Source organism: Vigna umbellata, chromosome 9 (genome assembly GCF_029865625.1).
Source record: "Vigna umbellata cultivar VRB3 chromosome 9, Vumbellata_1.0, whole genome shotgun sequence".
Classification (NCBI taxonomy): domain Eukaryota; kingdom Viridiplantae; phylum Streptophyta; class Magnoliopsida; order Fabales; family Fabaceae; genus Vigna; species Vigna umbellata.
Window position 1 is genome coordinate 39,687,962 of NC_142173.1, and position 14,822 is coordinate 39,702,783.

Here is a 14,822-nt window from a genome sequence, read left to right on the forward strand (position 1 = left end):
GATTCATCCATATATCTCTAATTTTTGTCATTATTCAACAAAACTTGTTGTCATTATTCAATAAAACCCATTCATGGCAAGTGTGATGGATTGTCTCCGTGATTCCTAAAACAATTTAAAATCCACAAAAGTGATACAATCTAATTTCTACTTTACCCGGTAGCTTCTCAAATAAGAGTTTCATTTCATCACAATTATTTCTTCTTAATAAAATAGAATTTTGTCTTAACAATATTTCAAGTAATTACATGTCCATGAAAACCCTCTGTTTCTTTTCTAATCAAATTTGGAAAAGCTATACATATCACTTGCACAACCCATGTGCTCAGGAACCATAGACCTTATTACGATTCACTTGTTAATAACTTAATATTCAAAATATAAATAAAGAAAACATAGCATAACAATAACAATATGTAATGGCTTTCCTTACCTCACAACAAACAGTCTGACTCAAAAAATGTTCCATCGATTGCTTGAAACACAAGAAATTTCTAGACGAACCTACGAAACACCAAATTGGAAGCGGATATAGTCTTTAAAACTCTTGATTAACCAAGAATGACTAGAAGAAGCATGATCACACATGCAATGACCATTCTTTCTTCTAAAAATAGATTAGGAGCGAGAGAGGAAAATGAATTGAAACTTACTTGCTCTATTACGAGAATTTATCGGCTAGAAATGTAGACCTCGTCGTCGAGATCATCTGTACACCTCCTGATCGACAAAGAGATGACTTCTTAGAGAGAAGGTAGAAAACTCTAGAAAAGTAGTTTCCAGAAATAGTAATAATTCATTTAATATTAAAATAACCGAGTCTCACTATTTTTAAATCACCTATTCCTAATTTATATGTTTTAAATCTATTTTTTTTACATAATAAACTTAATTTCATAACTTTTAAAATAATTATAATAATTACAAATAAATAGTATTCTTTTACATTACATTATATTAGATAAATATAGCCTTACTAAAAAAATTATGTACCACTACTTTTAGAAAGAAAAGTCATTTAGTTATTTTAAAATAATTTTTTTATTCAATTATTTATTTATTAATTAAATATATTACTTTTTATTTATTAAAGATGACAAAAAAATTATTAGTGATATCTCTCAATATAATGATGATATAGATAATATATAATATATAATTATTATATATAGTATATATCTATTTTACTTATTTATTATTTAAATGATTTTTATTTTTTTAAATTTATTATCAGTGAAAAATGTAAATTTTATAATTTCTCGTGTCCTTGCGTAATCAACTATGTCAGCACGAAATGGGTTAAAAAAGAAAAAATAATGTTACTGCAAAACAGATTCCTACGGAAAAATGGTATATATGGAAAAGAGTATATGTAGTATTCATGTTTTTATTTTTTGGTTTAATAGCCTTTTTGTCCCCACTTTCATTGGATAATGCCAATTCAGTTCTCATTTATAAAAGTGTTTGAAATATGTCCACAATTAGTAAAATTTGCGTTAAATTTGTCCCTTCCGTTAAGTATAACCAAACACGACGTTAATAGATTGATGATCTGGCACCATACGTGTCAATACATTGTTTTGTGCGTGCTTACGTGTAACTGACTTACAAAAAATATGGTGTTTTATTCAAATCGGGTCCAAATTTTGAATCAACCACAGTCCAACCTTGTCGGAGCCATCGCGACACCCATTGGTCGCACCCATTAGCTCCCTCTTTCATTGTCGCAAACTTGCATCACCACCTTCAACCTGAACCCAAAAATGTGAGAATTAGAAACCCTAAATGCAAGAACCCTAACTCCAAAATCAGGAAAGAAAGAAATAGAATTGCAAGAGAGAAATCAGGAAAGAAACCCAAAATTTGAAAGAAACCCAAGAGAGAAATCAAGAAGAAATAGAATCTCAACCCAAGAGAGAAATCAGGAAAGAAACCCATAATTTGAAAGCCCTAAACAGTGTTTCCCTTGCCACAACACAGACAACCACCGTCTTAGGCAGAAACCCCATGGCCACTCCATATTCAACCCCAACAAGAACAAGAATTGCAAGAACAAGAATTGCAAGATCAAGATTACAAGACCAGAAACCACATAAATCAATTTGGAACGAATCCCTACCTTCCAATTGAGAAAACTCAGATATCAAAACAAAAACATCTAAAATCAAAGAGGAAAATAAAACCCCAATTTCAAAACCCAAATTGCAAGAACGATTTGCAATCACAGAAACCCTAAATTGCAGAATCTAGGAATGAAAACCCCCAAAATCCGAGAACAAATCAAAACCCTAATTGCAATTTCAGAATAGGAGGAGGAGGAGGATTGCGCCGCGAATCAAAACCTGCAGAACAGGGAACCAAAATCATCTACCCCAAAACGCTAGCCTCACGCGACAACAGAGAATCCAAAAATCTCCAAATGAAACCCTCGCCGCAACACGCATATGCCCTCTCCGTGAAACGCAGAAGCTTTCGCCGTGCTCTCGCCGTACCTCCGCCAAGCAATAGTCGTGCCTTCGCCGCGCCTTCGCTCTGTCATTGTCGGCGTGAAGTCGTTGCCTAGGCTCAAGACGTAAATCATCCTCGCCCCAACATTGGGTCGTCTGTGATGGAGAGAAAAACAGAAATTTCAAGCTCCTAGCTCGAGTGTGATGAGGGAGAAAAAGAAAGGACAGAATGAGCCACTTAGTGTGACCCCTCGAAGGAATAATGCCACGTAAGCACTATATGTTGCCATATCATCAATCCATTAACACCGTTAGTATTTTTTTACGGAATTGATAACATTGGCACAAAATTTTCTAATTAAGAATCAATTAGACGTTACTTTTAAACCAAAAACTTAATTGATATAACCGAGCAAAACTAAGGACAAAAGAGACTATTAAGCCTTATTTTTTTATTTTAATAAATCTAAATTTAAGGCTTATATTAAATTTAATATTAAATAGATATAAAAGTAGGCATTCTTGGTTACTTAACTAGTAGAAGAATTTATTCTAAAAAAGATGAAGTATTTTATATTTATTTTATTTTATGATCCTATCCTCTGGGAAATGAAAAGGGATATAATAAGCGTGGCATTTTATCTTACACAAACTCTCTCAGTGTGAAGTGAAGCTTTAACAATGGCGGCAGTGTTGGAAGCGCCGTTGGCAACTTCACTGTTTTCTTCAAAGCCTCACAACACTAATTTCCCTCCCAAGTTTCACACTTTTCCCTCTAAATCCACTCTTCTTACACTTCGCAATACGCACCCTCATTCTTGCGTGGCAAATGCTTCTCCTCCTCAAGACCCGGACCCAGCTTCCGATCCTCAACCCGACCCGAACCGTGACCGCCGGAGAATTGTTCGGGTCGCCTGGGAGAAAATACTCCGTTGGTCCCGCTCTTGGCGCTCCAAGGCCAACACTGACATCCTCCAACGCACCAATAAGGTTGCAATTTATTTCAAATTATGATTGGATCAAATAGAAGAAACTGTCACACATTTTTGGCTTATCCCTTCATTGTGTTCAAATACTGTTTAAGATTTTGTGAACGACTAGATGTCATGTTATATCTGATCGAATACTTCGGACAATTGACTAGCTCCTTTGGAGCATAGTTGATTATTGTTGTGAGTATTGAAAATGATTAAATTAATAATAAAGTAAAAGCTAAGCTTTTACTGTCTTGGTTATTTTCTATTCACTAATCAAAATATTTTTTATTTTATTTTCATGTAACTAACTATTTCGATTGATTTTACTAAACAAGACATGACATAGTCATTATTTCCATCTTCTCGTGTCTAATTCGTTGAATCAACTCACTAATTCCCTCTCTAATCTTCTTTAATTTGTTGGTCATATGAGAGTTTAACAGCTTTAGTGACAGAAAAATGAATTGGTCAGTGAATTTGAGACAGCCAAAACCAAAGTAAAATTTTTGTCATTTTTCTTCTTGACGGTATAATCAAACAACAAGCTAATTAGAAATAATTAAATTTATGATGTGTTTAAAACTTAATTAAGCTAAAAGAAAATATAACAAACCTTTTACTCTCTTCCTGTGATTGTATGTCTGAATGTTGGTAACGTGATATAGTGTTTGCGAGTTTCGTGCTGGTGTGTTGTGTGGTAGTGGTGCTGAGAGGTTTGTTTTTTGGGTGAGAAAAGGTGGTTGTGCTCGGAGGGGGGTCGTTTGGGACGGCAATGGCTGCACATGTAGCAAACAGAAAGGCTGAGTTAGAGGTGAATATGCTGGTTCGGGACCCTCAAGTTTGCTTGTCTATCAATGAGAACCATTGTAATTGGTAACCTTTTTTTGTCTGTGCTCATAGTCTGCACAAGTACAGGATAACTTGTGAGTTGTGGTAATCTAATTATGTTATCTGTATGTATCTCTCTTATGCGACTGTTTTTTGTATTCTTTTGTTGGGCAGTAAGTACTTTCCAGATCATAGGCTTCCAGAAAATGTAGTTGCCACGACCGATGCCAAATCTGCTTTGCTTGGTGCTGATTACTGCCTCCATGCTGTACCTGTTCAGGTCATTTCAATTTGTTGGTTATTTTTTACTTTGCCATCATTGCTTATTAGTATAGAACGTATATAGGTCTTTGGGTAAACTTCTCTCCATAAAAGAAAATATAAAACAAAATGAATCAAATGTTTATTCATTAGTTAAAATCAATGACATAACGGTTTGAATAGAATTCAACATAAATACATGTAGAAGACGAAAATGGAAAAAATAATCAAACTTTTATTGTTTTTTCTTAAGTTAAAATCAATGTATTTTTGTAATTTTTTTAAAAGCTAGAGGAAGAGATTTTCTTAAAAGACGAAGTGCATAATTTGATTTTAACTTACGAGAAAATATTGATTTTATTTTTTTGTTTTCTTGCCTTATGAGAATTTCTGGATAAGCTTATTCATATTAGTCGTTAATGGTAGTATGATGTTTCATGAAGTTTGAACCATTCCTGTCAAATGCAAAACGTATGCTGACTATTAGGTTTTGACATTTGTAAAAGACATGACTGTCTAATTCTTTGTTTCTTCTTTTGCAGTTCAGTGCATCTTTTCTCGAGAGTGTTGCAGAGTATGTTGATCCAGGCTTGCCATTCATTTCTCTGAGTAAAGGCCTAGAGCTGAATACACTGAGGATGATGGCTCAAATTATTCCACAAGCACTACGAAATCCTCGCCAACCTTTTGTTGCACTATCAGGGCCTTCTTTTGCTCTGGAATTGATGGATAAGCTACCAACAGGTAACAATGATGTTGTTATAAGTGTGCGCACATTTTGTTTCTTTGATTGTATCTATGATGAAAGTCAGTCAAATTTGTCTTTTGGTTTCATTGTCTAATAACAGCAATGGTGGTGGCATCAAAAGACAAAAAATTGGCAAATACAGTTCAGCAGCTACTATCTTCAAGTCATTTAAGAATCAGCACATCAAGGTAGATGACCTTCACTTGATTCATACATGAAATTGAATATGTAAATGGTTTGCTTTCATTTCTGTCTGGATTTCTGTTCACCCTTCTGAACTAGTTTGTCTTTCTCTTTAGTATACACTTTCTCCCATCCTATTATTATGTCCTACCTTCTGTTTGTATTATGTATGGTATATTGGTGCAAAAGTTCAGCTTGTAATCTCTGATAACTCCAGTGATGTTACAGGAGTTGAAATAGCAGGTGCACTCAAGAATGTGCTTGCAATAGCTGCTGGGATAGTAGAAGGTATGAATCTTGGTAATAACTCAATGGCTGCTCTTGTCTCGCAAGGTTGTTCGGAGATACGGTGGCTTGCAACAAAGGTAGTTGACCTCTATTAAGTCAGTTCTTAGAATTCTTTGCACATGGTAGAAACTGTCCTCTTCCCTTTTTCTGTTCGGGGTAATCATTCCATGGAGGACTAAATTGCTTTCCTCTTAAATGACTGTCTACTATCAACACTCTGACTAACAGTAAGATCAACACTTTATGCAATGTCTAATTTGCTGAAGGCAGAGAGTAAATGATGCATATAATGGAATGTTAGGGAACTAATTGTATATAGTAGAAGGAGAAAAGTTACCAGCCTAACTGCCAAGGCAGTTAGGAAAGTCAGTATAAAAGGGGTGGGTTGGTTGGTGAGAGGATAGTTTTGGAGTATTATTGTTTTGCGGAACTCTTGTAGTTCTTTGGAGAGAGGTTAAGCTCTCGGGTTACGTTGTAACACCATTCTTGTTGATTCGTTTCAATAAAAGGAGGCTGTATAATTCAGAGTACCTGTTTTGTGTTGTGTTTCTAGTGCTATTCATAGGTTCTTGATAAAAAGAACTTATCATAATGGCTCACACAGTACGGAGAATAGAGTTCTGATGGTTTATGGACATTTCAATTGAGATCTTGGTTATGATGATATATATATGTATATATGTATATATATATATATATATATATATATATATATATATATGTGTGTGTGTGTGTATATTACTTAAATACATAATAGTAGACACCTACATTGGGGTACACATGCACATTTTCTTCCTGTAAGTGGGCTGAACTTAACTTATAATGAAATATTTCCAATCCATCCCTTTATATCAAGGATTGAATATTTTGAATACGTGACTAGATATTTTTTGGTGTCCAATAGGAGGTGATATACAAGCCAAACAAACCTTGCTAGAATAGATTTTGATATCATCTTAAAATGTATACTTTAAACCTGATTTAATTTTATAAAATCGGTTTTTACGATAAGATTTACATTCACTTATGTTTACATTCACTTATATACTCTAAGTGACTAGAATTTCTAATATCCCAACAAAACTGATGGTGCTTTCTGCCTATCTTGTTTCTCTTCCCTCAAATTATCTCTTGAAGATGGGTGCGAAACCTACCACAATAACTGGTCTGTCAGGAACTGGAGACATAATGCTTACATGTTTCGTGAATCTTTCAAGAAACAGAACAGTTGGTGTGCGGCTTGGATCAGGTGAGAAGCTTGAGAACATACTCAGTTCCATGAGTCAGGTATCTAAGAAGTTTCCAAGAGCATCTGATCATTCCAAAATTTCTAGCTTGGGGCATAGTTTCTAAAATGTTTATCCTTATTCTGCAGGTAGCAGAAGGTGTCTCCACAGCCGGAGCTGTGATTGCTTTGGCACAGAAATATAATGTAAAGATGCCAGTCTTGACTGCGGTTGCTCGTATTATTGATAATGAACTTACTCCTAAGAAAGCTGTTTTTGAGTTAATGAGCCTCCCTCAGGTTATTCTGACCCTCCTTTAAGAGCAACTATATTTGTTCAATATTGAGATTACACATTTGATTGATGACAAATTTTCATTATAGGTTGAAGAAGTATGAAGCCTTTCAGCACATCCCTTATCTACTAGCTGCTTATAAGAAATTCATGTACTCAATTCTTTTCACCATTGTGCTTCTAGTGCTGAAGGCTTGGTGAGCAAAATTTTGAACATTCGGGGTTGTTGCCCCATACATTCATTAGATTCTAGATAATGCAAATCTCACCTCAATATATACTTCTTTACAATGACTATAGTTGGAGCAACGAATTTGCATCACTATGATGAATGTCATTTCTTTGTGCAACTATCTCATTGATATGAACATTTTTACTAGCATCTTTGCCCAAGTTGGTGATTTTTGTCTTGTCTTTACCCTAAGTATTCTCTAATCATAACTTTGTGTGTAGCAAAATAGGGTTGGACAAAATAAATAGATTTAAAACAATAAAAGGCTTTATTGAACTAGAAATGCGCTTTGTTAGAATCAAACTGAATGGTATGAATAAAACCATGTTTGAAACTGCTTAAAACTGAATTATTTTATAGACTACATTCACTTGTCTAAATTATTATACCTCCACCGATACTATATATATATATATATATATATATAGGCATTGAAATTTTCAAGCAACTGTTTAGACTATGCTATAAACTTCCTTCCTGAATTGAGGATTCTAATTCCCTTTTATGGTAATTTGATAAACAATGGTTTGATGATAATTTTTTCTCTTGTTATTTTGAAAAACAAACTATTTAAGTAAACTACTTTAAGAAATTTGTTTCTGTCTACATATAAATTATTACTTTTTTTCAAATTATGCATATGAAATTTTAATTGTAATGATTTAGTTAGTGTAGTTTGTATGATCGTAAAAGATTTTATTCTTAAACTACACGGTAATCAACAGGTGTTTTCTTGTTACCTTTTCTTATTACCTTTTTATACTTACAAGTGTTGTGTTTCAAAATTTAATTCATTCAACAAGTTTAGGAGAATATCCACCGCATTAAGCTATCGAAACTTTAAACGAACAATCTAGTTTTTTCAAATCACGTAGTTTTATGTTCGGCTGTTACTTTCTGCACCTCACTTTTTCTCTTCCTGCATCCCATAAGTTGTATATTCTCATTCTACCCTTTATTAAAAATATTAAAAATCTTAATTTCACATTTTCTTTCCTTCCTTGCGCAGCAAAATACTCTGGACCTTCTTCTTTTTGTTTTATTTTCTTATTTTTTCCAAATTCCACCACTCTATATGTGACGGGAGGTGAAAGATTGAAGGAGAAAAGAAATTTCGAAAAAAATAACGGTGAGGAAGAAGTTGTTTGGATTATTTAAAAAAAAAAACTTTCGGAAATAGATTTTGGGTGTTTCCCTCCACCACCACACCTTTCTCCCTCCACCTCTCCAATTTATTTTAATTCCAATTATATCCTTAGATTAAAATTTTTTACTTTTACTATTTTAATTTATTTCAAACCTAGTTCTCCTACTTTACTCCTGCACTCAATCTTTTCATCTCTCATTTTCGTTTAATAATTTGTCTTTCGTTTTACTCTGCAACCCAATCTGTCTTCTCCGTTTCACTTCTCCTCCTCTGTTTCTTTCTTCTTCATTTTCCTTACATTATTAAAATACATTAAAAATATATTCAAAAATAATAAATCAAAACATTTAAATTAAATTATTAAAATATTTCCAAAATAAAGAATAAACTAATAAAAGGAACCCTAAAATAAAAAACGTAACTTTTAAACGGAGGTGACATCCTTCAACGGATGTCAACATCCGTTTAAGGAAAAACGAATGTCGACATTCGTTTTACCTTAAACGGATGTTGACATCCGTTGAAGGATGTTGACATCCGTTGAAGGATTTTGACATTCGTTGAAGGATTTTGACATCCGTTGAAGGATGTCTTAAAGGTTACGTTTTTTATTTTAGGGTTTTATTTGAAGGTTTATTTGAATACGCACCTTGAGGAAGCAACACACACTGCACCACTCCACACACTGCACTACGAGAGCGACACTTCACCACGAGAGGGAGACTGCTTGATAATTCTTTGCACCACCACCAACCTTTGCAACTTGTATAAGAAAGAGAGGAAGAAATATAATGTTAAAATGAAAGAAAAATATTTTACTCATGTACGGGACACTATAATAGGTTATTAGTGGAATAGGTTGTGAATGGATAAAATTAAAAAATAACCTTGAAAATAAAATTTTACTTAGGGGTAAAATAGTAAATGAGAGGTGGAGGGAAAAAGGTATGGTGGTGGAGGGACCAACACCCACAGGTTTTTTGGAAGGTATTTTAAAATCTATAAATTATTTTCGGAACATCCATTTTATAATATAATTTATTTTATATTACAGAATCATTGTTCCATAAAGTATTTTCAAATTTGGAATATAACAAGAAAATCTAGAATAAGTGTTTCATAAGATATTTTCTAGAAAATGTCTTCCGAAATGCATATCATGACCTTTTTTTATATTTCAAAATGATTGTTTAAAAAAATATTTTTTAAAACAATTATTATGAAGTATAAAAAATAAGTTACAAAAACAAGTTTTTCAGAAGGTATTTCATCCGAACTTTTTATATTTTAAAATCCAAAAATACCTTCTAAATCACTATTCAGGAATATATATAAAACTATGTTCTGAATTTTCTTTTTCTTTTGTATATAACACAGGCAACTTCAACTTTCTTTTTTCTTTCAACCTTTCGCCTCCCATCACACTTCAAGCGAGGATTTCACCTTTAATCCTGCACAATTTTGGGTAAGAAGAAGAAAATGAAGCAAGAGGAAAGAAGATGCAGGATAATTAGCTGTGGAAAGAAAGGGAAGGGAATATGAAATTAGAGTTTTAGGATTTCTATTTTGTTTTTATTAAAAGGTGAAACGGGGATATTATAACTTATGGGGTGTAAGAAGAAAAAGAGGAAGATAGGAAGTATCGACCTTTTATGTAAAACTGATCAATTTTATTTGGATTAATTTAAGAGTTTTATTTCCTACACCCTAAAACTTTTTATTGCACCCCATAATTCCGAACACCTGGATCTTCTTTCTGACATGTTCTCCTTGCATTCAAACGCTTGGATCGTCTGGACCGCTCGCTTGTCGACTGAAGCATTCGACCATCGCCTACTCCACTCGGTTGTCACCTGCTTCGATTGATTGCACTCTTGACCAGAGGGGGAGGTACCTGCAAAAGGCGCTCTGACGCTCAAGTTAGGAGCGGTTTAATGAACTGTTTATCACAATTGAATATTTGAGTCTTGTAGAGTGTGAGTCGGACATAAGTGAAACGTACTTGGCTTTTGTCCCTGTCATTGTATTTATAAGTATTTCATAAACCAAATAACAACAAACTTACTTGGAGATTCGGTTAGTTACTCATAAACGGCTTATCAATATCTTTAATCAGATATCTTTGGTTATTTTAAACGTTGGCCGAATTATGGCCCAACATTGATGTAGAGGATGGACCGAGCGACCCTGAGTGGATGGATCGAACGGTGCTGAGTGTGAACCGTTTGGTCCATACTGTATACCATACATATGGCTCCCAAGTCCGAGTTAACCGTTTGGCTTTAGCTAACGTTAACTATAGGACTTATATGAGCCTGAGAGAGATCTTTCCCATTGTATTGGGGAGGTTGTTCTAGTACGAACGACATATTCTAGGTCGAGAGGCGACTAATTGGAGTTCTTTTTAGAACTTTTCCCATGTTGAGAAGGGGCACTGTAAAACCGAACAATCGATCAAGCGAAACAACTTGTTATTTGATTAATGAGCGTCAGAGTGCGTTCCTCACCGCTTAGGTATATGGACAAGAGTAAGAGTACAAGGAGAATGTTCCTCACCGCTTGTTTTGGACCAAGAGTTTTTCGGATAACATCCCTGGATTTTGTTTGCGAGAGTGACAGTTCGTTGAGAACTTTTATCACCGCCCGGTTTGGACCAGGAGGTTTTAGGATAACGTCCCTGGGTTTTGTTTACAAGAGTGATAGTTCGTTGAGAACTTTTATCACTGCTCGGTTTGGACTAGGAGTTTTTTTGCTAACGTCCCCGAGTTTTGTTTACAAGAGTGACAGTTCGTTGAGAACTTTTATTATAAGTACGTAAGTCATGTCAAAAGAATTTAATCGAAACAAAACATGATATCAAAATTCAACTAAAGTAAACTTGAGATGAGTCGCATTCCACGTGTTGTGAAGGACTTTTTATTATATTTTCTAGTTGATATGCCCTTGAACTGAGCGGTCAGGGCTATGACTGCGGCTGCGACTTCGCCTGTGTCTTCGTTCCTCTTTTATATCTGACCGTTCGGGACTTCTCCGTGGAGACCTCTTTCTTTACGGACTTCTGACTTGTTCTTTCTATTGCTTCTCATATTTACGAAGATTACCCTCCCAGATAAGCTTCTCGAGGTCATCTTTTAGTGTTACACACTCTTGAGTAATATGTCCCAGGTTCTGATGATATTGGCAATGCTTCCTTCCATCCGTATTTCTAGGTGTAATAGCAGTTTTGACCGAGAGGAGGTCAACACTAAGGGTTTCATTCAGAATTTTTGCTCTTGGCACATTGAGAGCTATATAGTGAGTAAACCTAGGCGTTCGGGAAAAATCCTTCGAACGAGGAACCTTATCTTTCTCGTTACTGCCTGCAGAAGCTTCCTGCTGTTGTTTCTTCCTTAAGCTTCTCATGTCCTTAATACGAATAAACTTATCTACTCTTTCCTGAAGTTCATCCATATTTTTTTGTGGTCGCCCTTATAATTTTTCAGCAAAATATCCTGGCCTCAGCATGAAGGTAAGTTGTTGATGATAAAAGTGTGATTAACATCTTGAACTCGTCGTGTGACTTCATTATACCTTTTCATAAAGGTCTTAAAAGTTTCCTCCTTCTCTTGTTTGGTATTTACCAATTCCTCCGGTGTTATCTCCTGTCTTCGGTTAGACGCGTATTGTCTTTTAAAGAGAGTTTCCACAGTAGCGAAACAATCCACTGTATTTGGGGGAAGAGTTTTGTACCATTTCAGTGCCTCCTCCTTGAGTGATAACAAGAAGGCTCTTCATATGACCATATCACTGTCCGTGTAGAACATCATTGCGTTGGTGAAGATCCTGAGATGATCATCCGGGTGAGTCGAGCCATCATACTTCTCTAATGTTGGAGGAGTTTTTTCTGTCATAGGAGTCTGCATGATGGGCGTCGTGAACGAAAGTAAATTGGTAGGCCAAACGGTTTGCAAGGGCGTTGGCTCCCTTCTTCAACGACCGTTTGGGTTGGTGTGATTATGACTTGCTTCATTGCCATTCTCGCGGTCGTGATTCCGATTGGCTGTCAACACCGAATGCTGGGCGAATTGCTCATGACGACCGCATTCGGCCCCTAGTTCCACAATCTCCTCTATGTGCTTCCGTTGCATCTCCAACAATTGTGCTTGCACCTGCGCTTGCATCTATGCCTGCATCTCTCTTATATGCTCTCTGGTGCTTTATTCCTTCGACATATTTCTCGTGGTCACCATTGGGTTTCTTCTGCTTGTTCTCGGCCCCACGGTGGGCGCCAAAATGTTTCGGTAGGGATTTGTGCAGGACCGAGAGATTAACCTTTCCGACACGTTCTTCTTGATTCTGAACACCTAGATCTCCTTTCTGACGTGTTCTACTTGCGTTCGAACACCTAGATCGTTTGGACCGCTCGCTTGTCGACTGCTCCGTTCGACCGTCGCCTACTCCACTCGGTTGTCACCTGCTCCGATCGGTTGCATTCTTTACCGGAGGGGGATGTACCTGCAAACGGCGCTACGACGCTCAAGTTAGGAGCGGTTTAATGAACTGGTTATAATAGTTGAATATTTGAGTCCTGTAGAGTGTGAGTCGGACGTAAGTGGAACGTACTTGGATTTTGGCCCTGTCATTGTATTCATAAGTGTTTCATAGACAAAATAACAACAAACTTACCTAGAGATTTGGTTAGTTACTCATAAACGACTTATCAATATCTTTAATCAGATATCTTTGGTTATTTTACCGTCTTACTAGACCTTTGGTCCAACAATAATAACTTAAACGCTGACGCAATTATGGCCCAACATTGATGTAAAGGATGGACCGAGCGACCCTGAGTGGATGGACCGAACGGTGCGGAGTGTAAACCATTCGGTCCATACTGCAAACCATACATTACCTTTTTTTAAAAGTGATTTCCTAAATTACCTGTTTTGAAACATTTTAAAACAAGCTTTCTAGTATTTCTACTTTGGAAGAATATTCCCAAAATAGAATTTTATAACAAATTTTTTGGAATATATGAAACACATTTTGAAATAGGATTTGTAAAATAATCTTCAATCTGCTTTTTGAGCTTAGCTAGCTCTGCTGGAGCCATTCGGTATGGTGCAATAGAGACTGGTCCAGCTCTAGACACCAGGTCAATAGAGAATTCCACTTCTCTTAGAGGGGGTAATCCTGGAATCTCTTCAGGAAAAAAACATCCATAAATTCGTTCACAACCGATCGGTCTCCATTTTGCTTTCCACTGACCGAACGGTCATATCCCAACTCCTCTGGTACTATGTCTGCGTGCGACATTACCAGAAAACAGCTAGCACCCTCCATTATATCTATCCTTAACTGGCCTACTATCAAGGACAATTCTTCTTCTTCACTAGGAAATATTAACTTCTTCTTGCCGCAATCTATGAGAATGTGATTGACAGCTAACCAATTCATTCCTAAAATTACCTCTAAGCCTTGTAGAGGTAAGCATATAAGGTTTACTTTGAATCTACGCCCTTCCACCTTAATCGAACATCTAATACATACAGTAGAAGTCCTAACCTCACTAACTACTGGGGTTGACACCACCAGATCAAACTGCATATCACTCACCGACAACCCCAACTTCTCAACACATGCCTTTGAGATAAAGGAATGTGTTGCCCCCGAGTCAAACAACACACAACATGGCAATCCATATAACAGGAAAGAGCTGGTGATGAGTTTACCTGAGCTTGCTGCTTCAGCCCCAATTATAGCATATACCCGACCGACCGCTTGTGCTCGACCACCACCCCTCTGTTGAAACCTCCCAGCATTCGGCGGCCTCATCGCTGCTCCTCTTCCCAAGTTGTATTCTTTCTCCCAATGCCCATTCTTGTTGCACCGAACACAAAACTTGGAGTTGCTCAGCTGAGGGCACGCAGACTTGTAATGGGGTCCTCCACATATAAAACAAACCACTGACCCTTACTGCCCAGATTGACCGACCGGTCCTGATAGCTGAGAAGATGAACCCCGCAAGTTATTACAAGACGAAGGCCGAGTATAAGGAGTTTTCCTTAAACCCGTACTGTTTCTAGAAGAGATTGGTCCTCTAACAGTCTGGTGTTGTTGCTTCTTTTGTTATTCTACCTTAAATACATTCTTCTCTAACACCTTGGCCCTCTCCACCAACGTAGAAAAAGACTTGATACATAGACCTGAGA

The 14,822-nt window shown here is 36.2% G+C and overlaps 2 protein-coding genes and 1 long non-coding RNA gene across 3 annotated transcripts; 1 reads left to right on the forward strand and 2 right to left on the reverse strand.

Moving 5' to 3' along the window:
- Positions 1 to 1,514: 1,514 nt before the first annotated feature.
- LOC148193497 (uncharacterized) lies at positions 1,515 to 2,748 on the reverse strand. The gene is made up of 2 exons (XR_015782364.1): positions 2,343 to 2,748; positions 1,515 to 1,751 (listed from the first exon to the last, which is right to left on the reverse strand). It is a non-coding gene; the product is annotated as an uncharacterized LOC148193497 (long non-coding RNA).
- Positions 2,749 to 3,064: 316 nt separating this feature from the next.
- On the forward strand, positions 3,065 to 7,634 carry GLY1 (NAD-dependent glycerol-3-phosphate dehydrogenase family protein). Its single transcript, XM_088098095.1, is given in 10 exon segments — positions 3,065 to 3,437; positions 4,161 to 4,297; positions 4,427 to 4,532; positions 5,056 to 5,257; positions 5,362 to 5,449; positions 5,662 to 5,809; positions 6,870 to 7,019; positions 7,108 to 7,238; positions 7,342 to 7,408; positions 7,410 to 7,634. Coding segments are annotated over 10 exon segments (1,365 nt in total). The 5' UTR covers positions 3,065 to 3,128; the 3' UTR covers positions 7,437 to 7,634.
- Positions 7,635 to 13,788: 6,154 nt separating this feature from the next.
- LOC124835539 (uncharacterized) lies at positions 13,789 to 14,445 on the reverse strand. Its single transcript, XM_047310477.1, has one exon. The coding sequence runs from the start codon at positions 14,443 to 14,445 to the stop codon at positions 13,789 to 13,791; it is 657 nt and encodes a 218-aa protein (XP_047166433.1).
- Between the last annotated feature and the right edge of the window lie 377 nt (positions 14,446 to 14,822).